The 23,038-nt window shown below is 40.1% G+C and overlaps 1 protein-coding gene and 1 long non-coding RNA gene across 6 annotated transcripts in view; one reads left to right on the top strand and one right to left on the bottom strand.

The window, feature by feature from the left end:
- Positions 1-23,038, bottom strand: part of Dnm3 (dynamin 3) — a 471,600-nt gene that overhangs the window by 26,963 nt on the left and 421,599 nt on the right. For all 5 annotated transcript variants that reach the window (XM_087906356.1, XM_048420852.3, XM_048420856.3 and 2 more), the window contains 2 exons: positions 8,599-8,763; positions 630-856 (listed from right to left, as the gene is read on the bottom strand). In XM_087906356.1, the coding sequence (XP_087762482.1) occupies positions 630-856; positions 8,599-8,763 (392 nt within the window). The remainder of the gene's footprint in view (positions 1-629; positions 857-8,598; positions 8,764-23,038) is intronic.
- Positions 5,926-9,350, top strand: LOC146894927 (uncharacterized). Its single transcript, XR_015001366.2, has 4 exons — positions 5,926-6,067; positions 6,211-6,261; positions 8,387-8,535; positions 8,638-9,350. It is a non-coding gene; the product is annotated as an uncharacterized LOC146894927 (long non-coding RNA).

Below are 23,038 nucleotides of genomic sequence, written 5' to 3'. Positions count from 1 at the left end.
ATAGCAGTTGCTGGTGTTTCTTTTAAACATGTGAGTATTTTCTTATATATATATATATATATATATATATATATATATATATATATATATCATAATCCACTCTTACCTTTCCATCTGGGGAAACTCAGCACCATTTTACTCTTTTAATAACCATGTGGTGGTTTGAAAGAAAATGGCCCCTAAAGGGAGTGGCACTATTAAGAGGTGTGGCCTTGTTGGAGGAATTGTGTCACTGTGAGGGTGGGCTTTGAGGTCTCTTTTGCTAGAGCTTCCCTCACTGTGACACACAGACCATTTCCTGTTGCCTTATGATCAAGATGTAGCCAGCACCATGTCTGTCTGCACACTGCCATGCTCCCCACCATGATGATAATGAAATGAATCTCTGAACTGTAAATTGCCACCTCAGTGAAATGGTTTCCTTTACAAGAGTTGCCATGGTCATGGTATCTTTTTACAGCAAAGAAATTATCAAGTTTCATTGTAAGGATTCATTAAACTTGTTCATGAAAGAAGCTGGCACACTTTGACCCCTGCTGAACTTTCCCTTTTTCCTTTAGGGTCTGTATCCTTAGAAACAGAGTGGACACAGCCAGCAGAACTCAGGTGCCATGGAGCTTCCTCCCTACCTGCGGGAATGCTGGAGCCAGGAGTCATCTACCGGAGGTGGGGCTGGGGTTGACACAGTGGCTGTGTTGATGTCACCGATAATCACGAGGGCTTCTTTCAGGGCTTGGTACATTCGGAGCATCTCATCCCGGCGCTGAGCCTGCTCAGCAGACTCCTCCATCAGAGTGTTTTGGTCCTCAGAAGAATAGAGTTGGGCTAGGAGCTCAGAGTTGATGAAGTCTTTAACCTGTAATAAAGATTAAAATGAGAAGGAATGGACACAGACTCTGTGGCTATAGTCCAGGAGTGTGGAGAAAAGGGAAATGGCATACAACTATCTTATTTGCCTTGACATTGGTGCACAGGAATGTTTCCCCTCTGGCTTTAGACTTTCAAAATAATGATGGCATGACAGCTGAAGGAAGGACAAATGTGGCTACCACAATAGTAGGGCTCATTAGCTGTGGGAAGGTCTCATGGGGTTGTTAGAAGCCGTTTAACTTATGCAACAGGAAGGTCCTGTGAGGTGAGGAGCATTACTTTCGATAGATAATGCAAAGTAAACTTTGTAGTTCAACAAATTTTCCATTCCTTAGCAGTTCTAATCCTTTAGCTAGATTTTTTTTATCAAAATAATCAAACACTATTGAAGTTTTCAGGATATGGTACAAGCAAAATTAGTATGTATAAGTGGATATTAAATACTGATTATAGTTGCATATATATACATATATGCAGTTATATATATACATATATACATATGTGTGTATATATACTTATAATGTAAGTTGATTTTAAGGAAAGTAAATGGGATACATTGTGTTTTCTAGAAGTTTACAAACAAAGTCAATTAACAGTGATGAGGACTGGACATGAGGCTTCATCGATGCAACAGATTCATAAGCAAGCACATAAGTCTTAGTTGAACAATATCTTGTAGCAGGATGGGAATAGAAAGGGTACATAGCAGAAAATGAGAGAGGGCCAGTCCCCATGCGTTATCAGATCTAAGCATCAGCCAACCACTTTATATGACACGAAGGAGGCTATATCAGCTGACCTATGATAAACTGTCCAGATATCATTGAATATAAATGCATGTCCATACTAAATGTGAGAGAATGAATGTGCAAATCAACGAAATACATGTCCAAAATTCCTTTAAACGTTATATGACTTAATTCACCGCGTAGTGATCAAATAAAATTTCACAGATGCAGAAACAAATGTCAGGAGTATTTCAGTGACTCTTCCAAGGTCATAGAGCTGTAAGTTCAGCCTAAAATCTTCTAACCAATTTCCTGAAAACATATATCATGAGGTTTAAATGCTTAGAAAAGGACAATTTATATTTCTTCGCCTTCTCTTTGTCTTCATTTTGTTTATTTGTTCTTTGTTTTTCAAGAGAGGGTTTTTCTGTGTAGCCTTGGCTGTCCTGGAATTTGCTCTGTGGACCACGTCGATCTCAACCTCAGAGATCTGCCTGCTTCCTCAGTGCTGGGATTAAAGGCATGTGCCACCACTGCCTGGCTCTTTCTTTATCTTCTTCCCATGCTCGTAATCCAGGCCTTTCGTGTAAGTGTAGACGCCACCATTGATCTATACAACCAGCTTTACTTCGATAGCTTAGAGCAGCTAGCAAGTATGATAATTAATTTCAACTAAGAAAAATAAACCAATTTAAATTTTCTAGTTCTTCTGTTATTTGAGAAAGCTACATTTTATCTGGATTACTTTGATCTAGATAAAAATGCCAAAACATTTTTGTTTACAATTCAGAATGATGACAGGACACCTATCAGGTGCGCAGTTAAGATTCCTGGATTGTAGTTAAGATTATTATTCCAATCTAAAACACAGTTTCATGTTTTTTAATGGATTTTTTTTTAAATTGAGAACCCTGGAAGAATGCAAAAGCACAGGGCTGCAGGCAGGTTAACTCCTACAGTTGAAGTCAGAGGGTCATGTGGGTCAAGGGGAAGGAATGTCTTCCTGTGTTCTTTTTTTGTGTAGCATTTGGGTATGTAGTTCATACCATTGGAAGGAGGGCAGTCCAATTTAGCTGGTATATAACCCTCAGATGTTAGTATAGTCAATCACTGTGAATATAACTTCCAGTCCTGGTCCAAGACTAAGATCACAGAGAGCTGCTTTGCGTGTAGCTCTGTGGGGTCATTCCTGTCTGACCTTCATGATTTCCTGAGCAGTTTTGAGGATTTGCAAAGACAGACTGACCCGGAATACGGGTTGATGAGCCCTCAAGATGGTCTTATTGTGGGGAAATCAACAGAGCTCCCTGTAAACGCAGAGTGAATCAAACATGGTAGAGATGTAATGCGCACTGTTCAGGAGACTGTCTGGCGGGTATAAAAATTAAAGTTGATCAGTAAATCTAGGGCAAAATACGAGATCTCTGGGACTAATGAAAAGTGTTTAAACTTTATCCATTTGGCAGTATGAGACCATGCAAGGCTTTTGACAAGTAAGTGAAATAAATTATTAGAAAAATTAATCGGGTTTTAATTGAAAAAAATTGCAAGCTTAGTAGTAGAGATAGACCCAATAGGAGGCCATTGTCTAATTTGTGGAATGATGATTGGTGCCACAGAATGGACAAGATGGGTACCTGTGAACAACATTACAAAGGCAAAGCCATCTGGCGGTGTCCACATGAGAAGGGAAGGAAGAAAGTCACCCGTGGAAGGTGGCTCTGACCTTGACAGCCGACACTCAAGTGGCAAACAGCAAAGGCAGATTTTGAAGGAAGGGAGAATATTTGGCCTTAGGAATATTTCATGGTCTTTGAAGATTTATTCCTTTCTAAACACACATGCAGGTGTCCATGGAGGCAGAGCCATTTGTACAGACCTTCCATGGTGGGGTGTGTGTGCGCACACTTGGATAAGAGGTGCAACTTAAAACTCAAAACCAGATGATTTCCCTGGCCTCAATGATCAGTGGGGTGGAGCTCTTTTGAAGCTTTACATCTTGCTGGAATATCACTTAGGTCCTATTAAATATGATGTTAAACGATGTCCCAAAAGTAGTTCCAAAGTAGATCTGAAGTCTGAATCAACAGTTCAATTACGGAATGAAATAATGAGCCCTGATGCTACGCACTGCAGCTTACCTGCTGGCCGTTATGTCTCCTGCAGTTGTCAATATGTTCTGAAGGAACCAGGGTTGTTAGTAAGAGGAAAGACAGGTCACTACTGTGTTCCCTGTAAGTGGGCTATGCTGGCATTGGGTAGATAGAGAAAGGGAACTACAGAGAGAGCTACTTCAATAGTGTGACTGCTTAAAGACCCAGACCCAGAATTTGTTAACATTTTTTTGGGGGGGAGGGGATGTTAGGAAAAGTTTCGGCTGTCTTCTAGGTAGCCTAGCGTACCCTTACCTTTCAATGCTACAACTAGATTTTGGAACAACAACCCCAGTTGATGAGGGAGGGAACATCGCATGGGGGGGGGTTCCAGATACTTTAGGGGCTTTTTGATCCATTTGGGTGTCAGTGGCACAAATATTTAAATCAAGGATTCTGCAATGCAATTAGAGACTCAGTAGATTTTCCTTAGGTGATAGCATTTGGAAAATACCTCAGAGAACAGAACAGACCAATTTATACTTGGATGGGATATTTGGAGCAATATTTATGCTTTTAATTATAACACCTTATAACCTATACATCTTTGTGTGGCTCACAAAAATTCTCACACACAAAATCCCTTTCCAGCTCAAACTCTGCAGGCTAAATAAACAGGCATTACCACACCATGTCCCAGCGCTCAGTGTAAAGGAATGTGAGGTCATTAAAAACGTTCCACATGTTTTCCTCCCAACTTTTAACCCTTCCCTAGTCCCCTGAAGATGTTTGGCTCTTTATCTTAAACTTCCTTTGTTATGACTGAGCTGGTTTAACACTTTCACCACGAGTTGGGTCCCCTGGGAGACAGTTTCACTGAAATCCCGTCTCTACAGGGTAGTCTCTGCGTGAAGCAGAGCGCTGTGGCTCACTCACATGTATAACATTTTTCACTGAGTAATTTCACTTTCTTCATCTGGGGATGTGACACCCAGGTCATCACCCTCCCACCTCCTTTCTTTCTGCATCCCCTGCCCCCAACCCGTGGATTTGGTTCTGTTATTTCTCTTCTACAAAATACAACCTCTATGGATTCAAAATGTTGGGCAAAGGAAGCCAGAAAGATGGACATGCTGTGAGCTCCAAAGTTTGGAGATGGGCAAAGTATAAGAGAGCGGAGTGTTCCTTGGTAGGGGCTGAAGGTAGGGAGAGTCTCTTGTGAACGCTTTGGCAGGGAGGGGGCAGGTGCTGGGTTTAGCCTCCCCACACGGATCATGGTCTGAATGCTAGAACAATGGTTTGGTGTTAAGGGCATGTTTTGAAACTCGGCACCTAGTACTACTTTTCCATCAAACTGCAGATGCCTAGGAAGTTCAGGGTGGACCTGCAGGGGCCCTGGGGCCTCCGCAGCACCGTTCCGAGTGTGAAGTGCCTCTGGGTTTCACGACGTCAGTGTTCTGTGTTTAAAGAATTCATAAGAACTTTTACATTCCACTTTGTATTCAGTGAGTCTGTTTGGATGAGAGACAGTGTTTTAAGGTTTAAGGCATTGTTTCTCATGTTCAAATGAACACACATTAAATCTTTGAGTCATGGGAACTGCTCAGGGAGATAGATCATCCTGCGGTGACACAGGGTGGGGGCAGGAGCTCTCTGAGTCGGACTGACTTAGAGGTGCCCCCAGCCCCATGCACCTTCTCTGCTGCTGGATTAGAGACAGCATCAGACTGAGCTGTGCAATCTCGGGCAAGGCGCTTAACCTTTCTGTGCCTCAGTTTTCCATGTATAAGATGTGCAAAAGAACAAATGTCCCTGGGTTCAAACAAACAAACAAACAAACAAAAAAAACCAAACTGCCATGCATGTTTTAGAATAAAGCTGGGCTCCTGCATTCTGTGATGGAGCAGTCCTGGCGGGGTGAGCTATGGGGGAGACGCCATGGTCATGGGCCGTTATGTATGTTAGGCTTAAAGTCCCACGCAACTTTGCTGCTGTGACTTTAACTCATGGCCGCCTGTCATAAACTCGCTGCTCCTTTGTGCCGCTGTTACCTGGTATGTTTAAGTAATGAAACAGCTGCTGGGTTTCAATAGACAAAGGCTTACAGTATGTCTGAGGCCAGGCATTTATGGCCTGGCTTTAAACTTCTTAAACAATTCCATATGGAGAGCTGAGAGGCAGAACACTTAATGTAAACTTTCAAAGGAAACTGCCCACTGAATCCTGAACTTTATGAAAGCTGGCTGAAACATATTCTTTTTCAGGAGGCCAGACAGCCATTCCCACTTCCAGGGTGAAAGGCCACGGGCTAGGAAGACAGAGAGAGCCCATCTTCAGCATTTATTCGTTCTGATGGAATGTCAGTTCATAGAATAGGTAGAATTCAGACTACTTTTCTTAGTTGTGATTCTATTACTAATTCTCTCATTTTATCAATTCAAACTGAATTTAAAAACCCCAGCTTCCCTGCATGGTATAGGGCAGTTGATTTATTGGGTCTGTTTCTTTGTGCTTAACAGGATACATCTGGAATGAACAGAAAGCTGTGGGCATTGAGATGCCATGTGAATGTAAGTACATTGTTTTAAGAAGATTTCATTCTCTATTTGAAAAAAAAATTCATTCTCTATTTGAAAAATATATAATTTAGAAATATAGATACAAAATGTTTTTATACATAGGAAAAATAGAGGCACGATAACAATATTCAAGAAAAGTCATCATCTGCCACTCGTTTCTGGTAGATGCAAAAGCTAAATTTCTCACAGAGACCGCCATTACTTCCTAAGAGCGCCGCACGTCCTGATAGTTGGTTTCCTCCACACTTCTATTAGTCTCTGACCTTGGAGTTCAGGTCTTAATTGAAGTCTCCTTTCCCATGACTCTTATGTGAGGTCTCTCTCAAGATAACTGGCAGAGCTTTCCCTCCAAGAATAATATCTGTAGGTGGGTGTTTGGGTATTTCATTAAAGCAAGCAAATTCCGCATTGAGGAGCTGGGGAAATTACAATTACCCGTGTGTATGTGTGTTGTATGTTTTCATTTAATGTTTGAGGTGAAAGTAGAATAGATTTGCAGTAGGATTTTTTTTTCTTCCTTTTAACTAATTTGTGTCAAGCTACTACTCGGAGCCACAGGCAGGAAGTATGATTTCCTGCGCTGATGACTTAATATAACGCAGAGCAAAGCAGAGCTGGAGCCGAAGGCAGGACTAATGACTCTTGCTAAAACAGTGGAAAGATAAATGATCCCTAATCAGGAAAATGTTTAAATAAGCAAGTGCCTGATATACCACAGCAAAACAACCTGAATTCATTTACGCAAAGTGAAGAGGGCAATTTTCAAGACACACAGACTATTTGTTCAGGACTTTAGATTTGTCTAAATAGCTAGCAGCCACATCTGTCACGCTGTCTGATGGTTCTGTGAGGTCCCTTCACTTTCCCACTGAAGTTCCAGAAGTGACGGACTTCGGCTCAGTGGGGCTGCAAAGCCGGACTTCAGGTCAGACGGCTGACCCCTGAGCAGCCGTGGTGATATTTATAGTTTCTCCTTTTCCAGCTCATTGCTTACCTGCTGCGTAGACTTCAAAGTATCCTGTTTCTCTCACTTAGACACACAAATATAGTCAAATATAAGGTTGGCTGCCTGAGTGCTCAGGGCTTCTTAAAATCAAGGAATATACAACTAGAGGTTATAGACAAGCCGATCATGAAGAAGTTTAGAAACAATAATTCTCTGTGTTTCAAGATTTAATAGTGCTTAAATAAACAGCCATAGTATTTACTCACATTTGCCACAGTACCTTGGCATACTTATCCTTTTGGAACAAATCCTTAAGGAAGACACAAACCCATAGCAGCCAACTGGTCACATTAGGTCAAGAGCCCAAGAACCAGGCTTAGAACTCAGGTTTCTCCTGAATTCCAGTTTAGGGCTATTTTAGTTTTGCAATCTGATTTTTTACTTCTCACAAGCCAAATCCATAATATATGAATAACGGAATACATAATATATGAATAACAAAATACATCGGCATTTATGTCGATACATAAAGTGAAGATACAGAAAGTGCTTGGAATCCTATTTAACAAGATTCAGAAAAGGGCATTTTCTCTATTAACTGTTTTGTTGTTTGTACCTTGAAAAGTAAACTACCAAAAGAACAAAACCAGACTGCACAGGTTAAGTACTACATCCAGACTGCCACCAACCAAAGAAGGAGAGGCCCAGACAAAACGAATGGCTACAATCTCTGAAAGATGGGTGGTTATAGCAACCTTACCTTAGATAGCCAAGCTGAACTGGGCACAGTGGTTCACACTTGGAATCCCAGCACTTAAGAGGCTAAGGCAGGAAGGGTCCCCTGAGTTCCAGGTCAACCTGACCTACAGAGGGAAACCCTGTCTCAAACAAATGATAAAAAAAAAAAACAACAAAAAACCCAGTATGACTGACCGCACAGTTACGAAATAAGTAAGAAGTCCTTTCCTGATGAAAAGAACATTCTATAGTCTATAGGCGACAAAAATGATTATATTGTTATAAACTCTGTGTGTGTGTGTGTGTGTGTGTGTGTGTGAAAAAGTATTAAAGCATCATCTTTGACTTTCAATCTCAAGGTCGAGTGTGGACATCTGATATCATTGCTTACTTCGCAAGTCCATGAATATGGTATTCTTTGCTCTTTTCTAGAAGAGAGCCAATGCTGTGGAACTTGATGCTGTGGCTGAAAATTTCCTCTGTGTTCTCTCATCCATTACCCACTCAGAGGAGCAGAACCACACACCTGGGCAGTAAATGCTTTGGTTACGCAGAAAATATCACGAGACACTCAAGAAAAGGTGACCAATTTCCAGATGAGGAAGGGACAGAGATTTAAAAGGGGAGAGTTTAGGGTCACTTACATTATTGATCATAAGATGCATTATTGTTTTTGGAATCAGGTCTCGGATACACTTGTTGATGATGGACATGTAGGAGTCCACGAGGTTGCGGATTGTCTCCACCTGCCTCTCCAGCTGCGGATCCATGGAGAAGTTTTCTGCTTGGCCATTTTCGTCATTTTCGTTCTAACAGAAGGAGGACAAAATGCGGATTCTCTCAGATTCTCTCAGAATAAAATCAATACCAAACATCAAATGATGGATGGATTTCTGCTCAGATCAGTCAGAACCTCACAGTTATCATTCTTTTGAACTCACCGTGTTCTAGCTAAAGCAAACATTCTGATGCTGAATGAACGTTGAGATGAATAACCAAATAAACAGCACACCTAATGAGATACCTTGGGAGAATGACCTACTCTTAAGCCATTGGCAAGCTGCCAGAGGCCTGAGTCCAAACAGACCATGCAGATGCAAGCCTCTGGGAAGAGTCTCCAGGGATCCTATCGATCCTTGATGTAGCTCTGGCACTGCTGGCTTTGCTCTGGATTGGATCAGCCCAGATTCAAACCTCAGTCCCCTAGGACTGTCCAGGAGTCCAAATTTGAGATCTGGAAGATAATTCATTCTTTCATGCACTTGCTGGAATTTGCTGTGTAAATGCTTGCCTCTGTCACCACTGCAGAGGGCTGGCTCCATTGTGGAAAACCGGTCATTTTAACTTCCAATGTGTTATTCTTTGAATAAAGCAGAACCCTTTCATACACAAAGAATTTATTTGTGCAACATGAGCAAAGCATCTGTTTTCTATACTCTACGACTTGAGTTAATTAATTTTGGCTTATCCACCCAGAGGCTGGGCTGGAATGGCATCTTCATCATTAAGAGCTGACCTATTGCCTTGGCATTGAAATCAATTTAGAACAAATGGTCTCTATTTCAAGTCAGGTCGAGCCATCTAAACCTCAAAACATCATACAGATATTGTTAGTGGTCTGGCTACTTTCTCATATTTGGAAAGATTTAATTATGAATGTAAAGGGGGGGTGATAATTTATTGCTTCTAACATTGGCTTGGAGTACTTTTCTGTGGAAATGTACAGACTTTGATCTGCCAGGTTTTCAATCAGCTCCTGGCCAAAGAGCTGTACTCAATAACTGGATCTATAAATGACAGGTCTTTTCTCATGTGATACACATGTATGAAAGTCACATTTCTAGGCTACAAAATCACCAATAATAATTTCTATATCAGAAGAATCTCTTTGAAAATGTTAAGACATTGTATACTTGCTCTAAAATCAGTGGTCCTTTTTTTTTTTTTTTTTTTTTTTTTTGCTCTGAGAGTGTGGCCACATCCTTTAATGTGGGCTAACAGAAGAGGATCTCTGGGGGAGCTGGGAAGCTGCTGTTCTATTTTTTTTTAAAGTGGTATCAGGTCATGAAAGAATTAAATCTGGTATAATACTTATTTTTTTAAATAAAATATGTGACAAACATATTTTAGATGAAAAGAGTCTAAAACATTTCTAGTTAAAACCTTACGTATATATGCTTAACCACTGCTACAACTACACACACCCCTCTGTTATCTGCAGAAGCCCCCTTCCCAGAAGCCCTCTCTTCCTAGCTTGTGTAAATTCCTTTTGTACTTCCTATCTCCTCCACCACTACCTCTTCAGCAAGCTCCTGCTGCCCTCATATCTTCCTCTGCTCCTACTAGAGTCTCAGATTGTATTTCTTCATTCTTTGCACAGGTCTCAGTGTTATCGGAGGCAGGGGGAGGTGGTTCATGCTACAGATGGGTGTACCTAAGTCAACAAGTTTGTTGAGAAGAAGTTTCCTATGTAAAGTAATGTAAGTCTCCACAACGATGACAGTACAATCTAGTTTGTTTCTCTGGCCTACGAGATTCAAGGAACAATGGGAGTGATAATGTTTCATTGTCAACCTGGTCCCTCTCCCAGGGTCTACTTCCAGCATTCATTGTGTTTTAAATTCTTTTTTTTTAATGTATACAACATTCTGTCTGTCTGTATGTCTACAGGCCAGAAGAGGGCACCAGACCTCATTACAGATGGTTGTGAGCCACCATGTGGTTGATGGGAATTGAACTCAAGACCTTTGGAAGAGCAGGCAATGCTCTTAACCTCTGAGCCATCTCTCCAGCCCAGAATTCATTGTGTTTTATACACCATTATAAACACTTTGTGCAGAAGGGCTTCACCTCAGTGCTACGAGCTGGGCACCAGGGCTATTGGACCTCACAGAGGAGCATGATAGAGCTAGAAGTTGACATCCATCTAACTAATGTAAAATGAGTTAGATTGCAAATGCAGGAAGTATAAAATAGCTATTATATCAATTCAGTTTTATACATAAAATAATACAGAATTTAAAATTTTCTAGGAAAATGTCATTAAAACACAGAGATTCTCGAACCAAATGATTGACTAAGAAAGGAATGCTTAAGAGAACAAGACACTCTGACTCAATAGGAACAAATCTAATTATTTGACTTCACATAGAAATGTGGACCCTCCCTATTCCGCACTACACTTAATGAACATTTTACTTTGCTTTACGTTTGCTTTTGTACTTTTTGAAATCATAAGCAATAATGAAAGTATCAGGATGGACAGTAGACACAGGGCTAGTGGAGAAAACATCCCAGTTCAGAGGCATAAGCTAGGACTGTGAAGAGGACCCCAATGGCGCATGGAATAAAACCAAGAGTTGGCAAGTTGGAGTGTGTGAAATGAAGGAGCTTCTGCAGAGGAGAGAAGTAAAGCCACAGCCTATGGCATAGAAGACAATCTTTACCAGCTACACATCGGACAAGAGATTGATATGTAGAATCTATAAAGAGCTAAGAAACTCAAATGCTAAAATGCCTCAAATCCTCCAGTCAAGAAACAGATAAATGAACAAGATACTTCTAAAACAATGAAACTTCTAAAACTACTAGTACAAGTGGCCAATACCTACATGAGAAAGTTCCTTAACCACCAAAGAAAGGTGAACCTACACAGAGATAACATATTACCCTGTGAGGATGCTTGTTCCTACAGCAAAAACAAAGCCCATAATAAACTTTGCTGGTCAGGGTCGGGCAGAGAACCCTTGCACAATGCTCTGCCACTATGGAAATCAGGATGGGGTTTCCTCAAAAAAAATTAAACACACACACACACACACACACACACACACACACACACACACATATGTCTTTTATTCTACCATAAAGAAAAATCAAATTATACCTTTTACAGGAAAATGGATGGAACTGGTGCACTCTATAAAAAGAATAAACTAGACTCATAAGACAAGTATCACATTATTTCATGAAGAACTTTGGTTTTACATATACACACATAAATATACATACAACATGAAAGTACAGGGGGGCCTATTGAGTAAGAGGGACTGAAGAAAACTAGGGGATAGGAGAGGAGTCAGGGAGTCAACATGGCCAAAGCACATGATAAACTTGAACAAGAACATCATGGAATCCATTGATTTGAATGACAAATAATACATGAATTAAAAAAAGGTCAAATTCTGAACATTAAATGTTAAAGAAATTCCCAAACAGGAGTGAGATAATCTGACATTCTACTCAGCTTTTGGGAATCTAGTAGACTTGTGGCCTCACACAAATCGCAACTACTCTGGGAACACAATGGACACATTCGAGAAAACATGAAATCCAGAATGTAGATTGATGTTGATTTCACACTGAAGCAGAAACTGGCCTCTCTATTGTGTCCCAGGTGAGCGGGAAAGAGTCTGTAGGTGGGATTTTTTTTTTTTTAACCGAGAACTTGCAGCAAGCAAATGCTGCTTTGCTCTACCCCCGACCCCAGCTCAGAATCTATCACCTCTTTCTGGCTGTGTGCTGTGTATGAGTTTGTATTTTTTCTTTGTTTAAATTATAGGATTGCAATTGGATTCTTTGCAGTCAAAGCACTGAAGTGACAGCTGTTTGTCATTATCCTCATCAAGGGAATGTAAAATAAAAATAGTCATTTGTCTCTGATCTTTGGGGCAAAACCAGAGTGGTCTGCAAACATTTAACCTTTTATGTGCAGGTTCATTGATGCTGTTTACAAAATGTGGAGAAATACCGTAGAAACCTTCTTTCCTGGAAAATGCAACGGGTCGACCGTCTTGCTGCATGTTTTTTTTCTAAATAACTTTTGAGAAATCTAATTACAGCAATGAAAACAATCTTACAAATATGAAGTTTATAAAGTTTCAATAACTTTTTTATATAAGTTAGTCACACGGTATTTAAGATAGTCTTTTTTTTTAAGCAAAAGTTTATCTAAAGAAATAATGACATATCTTTACGTATCTTAGGGACAGTGTGTGGATATCTTTCAGGAGCCCAGCCGCCTCTTCCACCGTGTGGGTCCCAGTGATTGAACCTGGGCTGCCAGGGTTGGTGGTAAGCACTTTTACCCCCAGCCACCTCAGTGGCCCCCAATTTTTAGTATAGAAGTTGTAAAGTATATTACTTTAGCAAGGGAGGGAGTGAAATATTAAATGGGAATAATTTTCATTAAATCTTAAAGGCTCCATTACGTAGAACTCTGAAAGCTTGGCTGGAACACCTAATTTTCATGTCTTTTTTATTTTCTTTAGAACAATTTCTAAATTATGTCATAGAATTGAGGACCACTAGAACCATGCAGAGAGTAATGTTGAGATCAGCCCTTCAAAAGTGGAATAGTGGGTATTGAAAGTATCTAAGCAGTAATATGTACATAAAAATACCAAGGCCAGGGACTCGCTGCATCTTTTCTCAGCAGTGGAGAACACAGGATAATATCCTACAGATTGATACACATCTTTTTCCAGATAATCAAGAGTCGCCTTCTTTAAAACACTTAATATGATTATACAGTTCACTACTACTTTAAACAAAGAGCAAAAAATACATATGATTGGACTTTTCCTTAGAGAACCCAGTCATCGTTATGAAAACACTGTTACCATGGAAACGCACCTTCAGTGTTTTCCAGGTCCACATTATTGGAAATGTTTTCACTGAAAACTTTTCCTACTTCCAGGCATTTGCTTCTAAGTTACGGCTTTCAAGGTTTGCAGCCACACTTGTGCAAAGCAGACTGTGGACCAGAATCCAGAAAGCCTAGGAGGGTGGTCTAGGTGTCAGTCTGGCAACGTGACAACTATCACTGAATATTTAGTGTGTGGCATGGACCGGTGAAAGGTATGAAGTAGAAAAGCAGAGGCCCACATGCGAGCTCCAAGTGGGCAGGACAGAAAGAAAAACGGGAGCCTGAGTAGAAGGCTGTGCTCAAGGGGCTAAGGGCACAGAGGACCTTAGGGTATATTTATGGATGGGAACTTGGGTGAGATTTCGAGCACCACGATTGCAGGGCATGCTCACCGTTATCTCTCGAGTCCTTTGCAGGAGCTCCTTTGCAGGAGCTTACTGAATATGGGGGCATTTCCTGAGGAGCTGGGTTTTTGTTTCAGAAGACACCTGAGACACTGAGCCTGAGAGTGTCAGCATGGGGGAGAGGAAGGCAATCTTTTGCAGTCCTAGAAGTGAGTTCTCCAGGTAGAGAGTCCATAATCCATGGGCCAGATAAAGAACCACCTACACCTAGCTCTGCATTTGGCTAACAGGAAGGTGTTCACAGATTTGAATTGTGGTTGCAGACAAAACCTCTAGCAGCAGGAGGGACATGCATCTGCTAGAGGCATTCCCCAGTGTCCCAATGCAGGAGGAAACCCCAGCCTAAGCGGACTCAGGTTACCCACTGCACTGACATCCACAGGCTGGACCAAGCTCTGCCCTGTTGTTTCATTTCCATTCTTCTTGAACTTTCCAATTATTTTACCTCAATATTAGTCTTTGTTCTCCATGGAACGTTAAACACATTTCTAAGTAACATATAGTAAACATTTTAAAACTATGTTATTAATGTGAAATTCAACTGCTATTAAAATCCTTTGGAATTTTAAAGACTTATTAAATTGAAAACAACAACAACAATAATAATAATGACAACAACAACAACAGAAAGAAACAGCAGCAACAAATGACATTTTTAACTGAGAAATGGCTTTGTGTCTTTTAACTTTATCCAGCCCAAAGCTTACTGAATATATTTTTGTGTACTGTCAACATATATTTATCTGTCTAACAAATAGCTTGGGTGATAGCAGAAGTGACTAACTGTAGGGGGGAGGGAGAAGGGTGGAGACTTTGGGCTCATAATGACATTTACGTTTAATATCAGTAAAATTGTTCTTATAAGTAAAAGGTGGAAATGAGGGGTCTTTGGACAACCTAAAAATCTTACACAACCTATCCTGAAATTCTCTTAGACATAATTCCTGTGTAACCTTCAATTTAGCTCAGTGCTTCTCAACCTTCCTAGTACTGTAACCCTTTAACACAGTTCCTCATGTTGTGGTGACCCTCAGACATAAAGATACCTTATGCTACTTTATAACTGTAATTTTGCTACTGTTATAAATTATAATGTAGATATCTGTGTCTTCCAAGGGTCTTAGGCAAACCTTGGGAAAGGGTTGTTCAACCTGAAAATGGGTCTTGACCTATAGGCTGAGAATCACTGATTTACCTGGGAACTCTATTGCTTTATGCAACAAACAGCTTATGGATATGAAAAGTTCATGTCGAGTATTTTTTAAATTTTAATTTATACATGTATGTGCCATATCTGCCAGAGCTAGAGTTCTACGTGGTTATGAACGTGGTTATGCTGTTATAAGCACTAATAACCAAGCTGCAGTCTTCTGGAAGAAGAGCTAGTGTTTTTAACTAGTGGGCTATCTCTCCAGCCCCTCATACTAAGTATTTTAAACTGTAAATATTTATTTTGGGACAATCTCAGTCCTTACAAACTGACTTTGCTTGCCATAAATTAACAACTTTTCACATAAACAATCGATAGTGGAGACCAAGTGTTAACACATGCTTTGAGAATTTCCTCTCAATATCTTTATCTACAGTGCATAATTGTAGGAAAATTTAAAGAAAGATGCATATGCTCTTTAACACACACACACACACACACACACACACACACACACACACACCCCTTGCTGTTTAAGGCAAGGTTATGTGATAATGCCCATGGTCCTCAGGTTTACCTTAAATTCTTGATCCCCCTGTCTTCATCTCCCAAGTATGCCACTATGCCCAGCTAGCTGACATTCTTAAACCTCACTAAGAAATGGATATCAGGGTCTACAATTTTGTGCAGTAAAACGTTAGTCTTGTTACAAAATTTGAAATGAAGAACAAAATTTATAAATTGTTAAAGAAATCCTAGTAACAGACAACTGTTTTGTCCTTTAAAATATTACATGGATGAACTGTAAATTTAAGGAACTTATGAACAATAAAATCTGAATATTAAGAAAGCAGCATTGGAGCTATGGGAGGTCATAAATGAACTGTGTGCTAAAATAGCACTGTAACTATGCAGTTGGTATTACTGGCTGCTTTCTGTATAAGGCAGGCAATCTTTCAAAGTTCAATGTGCGTGAATTAAAGTTTTTGCATACAAAAATTCTAAGCAAAAAATTCTTTTAAAAACAGTGTATCAGGGATCGGAGAGATGGTTCAGTGGTTAAGAGTACTGGTTGCTAATTCAGAGGTCCTGGGTTCAATTCCCAGTAACCACATGGTGGCTCACAGTCATCTAGAGTGGGATCTGATGCCCTCTCTGGTGTGTAGGCATACAGTCAGACAGACTCATATACATAAAATAAATCTTTAAGAAAATGATTAATGCATTAAAAGTATGCGATGATGTGGAGTCAGATTCATGTTGTCCTAAACGGTAGGAAAGAATGGCAGTGCTTCAGTCCTAAATGAAATATCCCTGTCATATCCCCTTCTCTGAGGCTCAGAGAACACTATGGAAGGTGGGGCATCAAGCCTGTAAGAGCCAGAATGTGCGAAAGACTTCAACCATAGTGTCTCTAACTCACAGCAGATGTGACTGCTTGCACAGGTCTTGCATAAGGTCTAGCCAGTAAACACTACAACAAAGAAGTGGAGGGAGGGCCATAAGAGGCCCTGCCCACTAGTGAGGAGCTATTGGCAGTTGATGGCTGCTGGGGAAAGGAGGGGGGTCAGTTTTCTTCAGGGTCTTGGTCACCTCTGGTGGGTGACCTATGTTCCAGAGGATAATGCTCTACACCTATGCAGGCATGACCAGCACTATTCAGACTCATCTTTGTATAATGAGGACATGAAGTTTAGGGGGTAGGATATTGGAAGAACACCCTATGTGTATGAAAAGGTCAACACTTAAAATGTTTTGAAAATCTCATAAAAAATGATGAAACTTTATCAAAAGTTCCTGGGAAGCCTGGACTACACGATAAGAACATCTTAGTTAATATTATTATTTTCTTTAAGCATGAAGTACTTGAAGAGCATAAGAGAAAGTATATTGCTTAGTGTCTTTATATAGTCCTGGCTGTCCTGGACTATGCTATGTGGCCCCTAGCTTGTTTTAAAAGTAGTTTAGAAGCAGAAAACAGATTGTAACTTCTAAAAAAATACTAATGCATTTACGATTCCAAATAATTAGCTTTATGGCCAAGATCAAGACTTTTAAAAGAGTAACTGGGCAATGTTATAGGTGCAAATGCTGAGTTAGGTGGCTAAATGGGTAGTCTTTGTCCAGCATATACAAGGTACAATTAAACCAGATGTGGAGGTGTATAGTCCACTGCCACTTGTAGTGGACTCTCAGAGTGGGCCACGTAGGCAGGGACTTTTGCCACTAGAGGTTTCTTTTTTTCTTTTTTTCAACTGGGAAAGATTTTATGACCTTGAATGTCTTATCCTCCTGTTTCTACCTGCTAAGTATTAGGATTACAGGGATACCCTAGACCACTTGAAAATCTTCCATGGAACTACTGAGTCTTGCCCCAGTCAATGGTACAAACCAGATTTCCACCACATGAAGTGTTACAGCGCTGACTACAAATGTTCCCCTTAGACTAGCTCTCAGAGTATAGTCCCCTGCCACTGCTGTATTTCTGGAGGACAGCCACGGTCATGAAGCCTCAGGATGTAAAGACTAACTTCCCCTAAGACCTCTAAAGTGATGTGGGAGATGCCTACACTGGTGTCACCAGCAGTCATGGTCCTAGAGCTCCAGGATGCTCTGATATGAGCACAGGTCTTTGTCACCAGTAGCTTCAGACTTGACCCGCCCTACGTTATATGCACCAGCTGCAGTCATTCACAAAACTAATTAGGGACAAAGCTATGATAGGTTGTCTGATTCTGATGCCCATACTCTATGCAGTCATTCATAAAACTAATTAGGGACAAAGCATCTGATTCCGTTGCTCACATTCTATTCCAAATGTCACTTACACGGAAGTGACTCCGACATTCAAGGTTGTCCAGATCAGCTGTTTCTAGTGGGTTTGCTGGAAGCTGTACCTTAGGATTGCTACAGATAGGTGCTTAATGTTTTCAATTTTGTAATGTTCTCAGACATAAGTGCTTGAAGCACGGCGGCTTGAAATCAAATGAGTCAGAAGGATGCTACATCTCCTTTCGGATTCATCTGAACACCCATATATTATGACCATGTAACAAGACTGATTTGTAAGAAAGGTGACATTTCGAAGAAAACTAACCTATCCAATCTTTCATTTCCCTTTACTTCAAAATCATTTTGTTTGATATGAATGAACACATTATAGAAGCTAGAAAAGGGAAAATCATAATATTCACTACTAATACACCCAGAATGTTTAAAGTATTGCTTTAAGAAAGAGGAAACTTTAGAACTAATTGTAAAAATATGTAATATATGCAAATATAAATGTAAATACATGCTTTCTTTGCAGGATTTTCATTATTTTCTTTTCTCTGATAGCATCTCAAATAGGCAAGGTTGGCCTCAAACTCACATGCAACAAAGATGACCTTTTTATGCCTGCAAGAAAAACACTGGTGAACACACACACAAACTTATGATAAAAGAAGGAAATGCCATTTCAAAGAGGACTAAAAAGCATACAGGTCTAACTATATTGATATGTGATAAAATAGAATTCAGACCAAAATTAGTCAGAATATATAAGGTCGATTCCTACTGATGAAAGGTGGGGCAAGAGGGTAGTTCAGTTCTAACACATGCACCAAAACATTGGCACGCCAACGGAATAGAAATATAAAATATGTAAATACAAAAGGAATTATAAACATAAAAGGAAGAAGTCAATAATCACTGATATAGATGTTATGATTTTGTACATAAGCCCTAAAGATGGCACCAGAAATCTCTTAAAATTAATAAATGCTTTAAACAAATTATTAGGATGTAAAACCAAGACACAAAATGAGTCTTTTCTCTATATAAGCAATGAACTAGTCGAGAAAGAAATCAGGAAGACAACCCCATTCACAATAGCTTAAAACACCACGCAGGAATAAATCTAACTAAGCAAGTGAATGATTTCTGAACTAAAAAGTTTAAACCACCAAATAAAGACTTAGAAGAAGACATTAGATGATGGAGAGGCCTCTTGTACTTATGGGTTGGTAGAATTGATACTGTAGAAACAGTGACACTTTCAAACTGACCTATAGTCTCAATGTGACGCCCACTAAAATTCCATATAATTCTTCATAGTGATAGAAAAGGAAGTCTGAAATTCATATGGTCACACCAAAGACCTGGGTTTTCCAAAATAATCCATAGTAACAAGAACCATGCTGAAAGTATCCCTTCACCTGACTTCAAGCTATACCACAGAGTCATACTGATAAAACAGCATGGTACAGAAAGCAGACATGTAAATCAATGGAATAGAATAGAACAGAGGGTCCAGAATTAAATTCATGTAGCAATAGCCACACAGTTTTCGACAAAGATGAAAAACATGCACTTTTAAGAAAAGACAGCCTCTTCAACAAATTGTGTTGGGAAACCTCAAAGCTCACTTGTAAAAAAATGAAATCAGATCCCTGTCTCTGACCGAGAAAAAAAAAACCAATCTAAATGGATCAAAGATTTTAATGTGAGACATAAAAATATGAAACCATTAGAGAAAAACACTTCACGATATAGGCATAGGTAAAGCATTTCTGAAAATGACCTCCAGTTGGCTTGAGAAGTTAAAGCAATAATTTGCTAATGAGATTACATTAAGCTTCTACACCCAAATGGAGATAATCAAGTGACAAAGAGTCAACCTATAGAATGGGACAAAAACTCTTTGCTAGTTACATATCTGATAAGATGTCAATATCAAGACTACCTAAATAATCCAACCCCCAAACAATGAAACCGATAAAGGGACTAATGGCATGAACAGATAGTACTCAAAAGACGAAGAACAAGTGGCCAACAAACACAAAAAAGTCCAACATCTGTAGTCATCAAGGAAATGCAGTTAAAATCACACTGAAATGCCATGTCACCCCAATCAGAGTGTCTACCACTAAAAAGCTAAATAACAGTGAATGTTGGTGTGTATGCCAGGGAAAGGGCACACCTGCACAGTGTTGGTGAGGATCTAAACTGGTACTGCCATTGTGGAAACTTGGGTGTGAAGTTTCCTTAAAAAATAAAAACAAAACTATTATATGACCAGCCACCACCCTGGATAAATACCAAAAGGACTGTAAATTGAACATGCCACGGAGATCCTTACTTGTCCATGCTTATTACAGCACTATTTGCAATAACCAAGTTATTGATTCAGTAGGTGGATGAATACAGAATATATGGCATACACTTTGGCTGGCAATGCTGTCCCGAAGAATCATAGAGCAGTAGAAACCCTAGCTAGCAGTCATGAGCAACCTCCTTTGGAGTGGTTGGTCAGAGGTAGGCCAAATTACTCCCAAGACAATACAGGCTATTGTTGGTTACCTTGGATGTCTTCACAGAGGGGCTGAAGGTAAGCCCATATTGCTGAAGACATCACACACTTTTTGGGTTATTCAAAAGCTGTCTAACCTAAAAACTTCCTTCCAGAAGACTAAGTTCCATAGTTCCAGACAGTACTATGCAAGTAGCAAGAGGAGGGGAGCAATAAATACTCCTAGCCAGCTGTGACACCCCTGAGCCACAATGGCTAGCCTGACAAGATAGCCGTAAGGGTTAACAGTAGTGTTCCCATGCTGGTGGTAGCCAGCAGCTATTGAAGTGGAGTTAGGGCACACTCAACAGGAGAGAAATCATGACTGGTATTAAAAACCTAGCTAGTAGCTTGGGACTAATGAGGTCATGGATCTTAGAAGAGAATCTACTGCTGCTACTTTGCTTGACCAGCAGAATTCCTTAACTACATCATGAATCTCATCCTTATACCCACAGATATCTATCACTTCGTATCAAAGAAATGTCACTTTACAGCAAATGGAGAACTCTTACAAAACTTCCCCAACTGAAAAAAATGGAAAAACAAATCAATGGATTGGAGGAGGCCAGCCCCAACAGACACGCCTAGCACAGCATCTGCAACCACAGCTGGAGGAAGAGCCTGGAAGCAGGCGGGAAAAGATACCCAGAAGTCTGCTGTGTGACTGCCCCTCTTAGGAAGGGCTTTATACACAAGACCCAAACAATGATAATACCAACATACATGTTAAATGTGGAAGTGGGGAATCTCACGTGTTCTCACCTACAGAGAGCTGCAGGAAACAAATGACCACTGGGAGAGGGAAAATTAACCTCTTCAGGGATGAGCCTCCTGTACAAATGGTCAGTCCCGAAACAATATACACACGAACCACAAATGGACGCAGAAGGACGTGTGTGTGTGTGTATGCGTGTAAAATAATAAAGAAAAGGAGACTATCAATGTGAGAGTGGGGGAAATATGAGAGGGATTGGAAGGGGGGGTATGGGAGAGGCTAGAAGGAGGGAAGAGAAAGGAGAAGTGATACTGTCATATTTTGATTATAATTTATAAAATAAAATTAATTAAGCGAGATTAATAAATAAAAGTTAAAAGGAATATGTTGCATATATGTGATGGGGTTTTTATTTAGTCATAAAGAACAAAGTTTCATAATTTGCTAGAAAATATATACAACTGGAGTTTATATTAAGCAAAGTAAGTCAAACTCAGAAAGACAAATATATCAATTTTCTCTAGTTTGTAGATCCTAGATTTTATATAATATAGAAGTCACTCTCACACATATACACAGCATGAAAACAGAAGGAAGGCAGAGCAGGGGGCTAACAAGAAGTAAGACAGGAAAAAGATAGTGCCCAAAGGTGAATATGGCCATCACACAAGATATACCTGACTGATAATGTCTTTATGAAACTCAAACTCATAACTATTTCTATTTATAATCTTGGGCCAAAAAAAAATCCTCAGGAAAAAGAAGAAAAGAAGGGTCTGAGTTAACATAAAAGTTAGGATCTATGGTTTAAAACCCAAATGTGAGCTCAGCTAATTTCCACTGGGCAGGCTTCACCATTCCCAGACAGTCAAACTTGGCACCGCAGCAGGCAGACGATTGAACATAAAAGGGAAAGTCACCAAGTTTTCATCTAAAGAGAGAGCTGCCTTCCCCAGAAACAGGTTGTGTGTGTGTCAGGGGAAGGGTCTCTCTAAGACCCAGTGAGACTGAGGACAAGTGTCAAGAAGACACAGGGTGCTCAGGAAATCTCACCGTGGGCCATATCCGTGTTCAACCATCCAGAGAGATCTCCAGAGAGGACCATGGGAGGGCCTGAGGCATCTGTGGGATTTCAGCTGTAAAAGTTGGTCACAGCCCTGGTTTTCTTCGTAGCCATTTATGGCTCTTTTTCATAAATCTGGGTAAAATGTTTTTGAATTCCTTTACGCTTCCTGCCAGGACCACCTTTTGAAACTAATGAGTTCCGCAAGTTTATAACCTGCTGGATGACGTAGGTTTCCTTTCGTTTGCCACAAACTTACTTCACTCTGTTCTGAGGAGTACCTGCCTTGCCCTTAAGAAGAAAAAGTAAACAGGATTATGAGGATGAGGACAGATTGGCTGAAGTAAGTAGGGCAGAGAGAGAGCCAGGTGTCATGAGGGACTGCAGTCTACCTCAAATCCGTAGCCTAGTTAAAAAGGCAGGCTGAGTGGAGGCCAAGAGGGAGCAGTGTTCTTCAGGACAATGGTCCTGTTGTTCTCCTGCCCAGACCCTCCTAGGGGTCCTGCTTCCTGTTTGGAGCTCTACTGCTTAAATGAAAGAGAGAGTTTAAATGTTTAGCATATATCAAGAAAAATGGTGACATATCAAAAGCAGAACCCACAGGAAAAATAAGACAAGTCGGATTTTTTTCTTTACAACTAGACATCTATTTCATATGAGAATACCTAGGCCTCTATGTATAAAAAAACAGAGATGACTGTCCCATGCTGACAATTATTAGCAAGACTGGAGACAGAAAATGAGGTCTTTTATTTTCGTTACGTTTCTAT

This window comes from Myodes glareolus, chromosome 5 (genome assembly GCF_982192425.1).
Source record: "Myodes glareolus chromosome 5, mMyoGla1.1, whole genome shotgun sequence".
In the NCBI taxonomy this organism is placed as follows: domain Eukaryota; kingdom Metazoa; phylum Chordata; class Mammalia; order Rodentia; family Cricetidae; genus Myodes; species Myodes glareolus.
The sequence above is the reverse complement of the archived record's forward strand: the minus strand, read 5'-3'. Positions and strand labels throughout refer to the sequence as shown.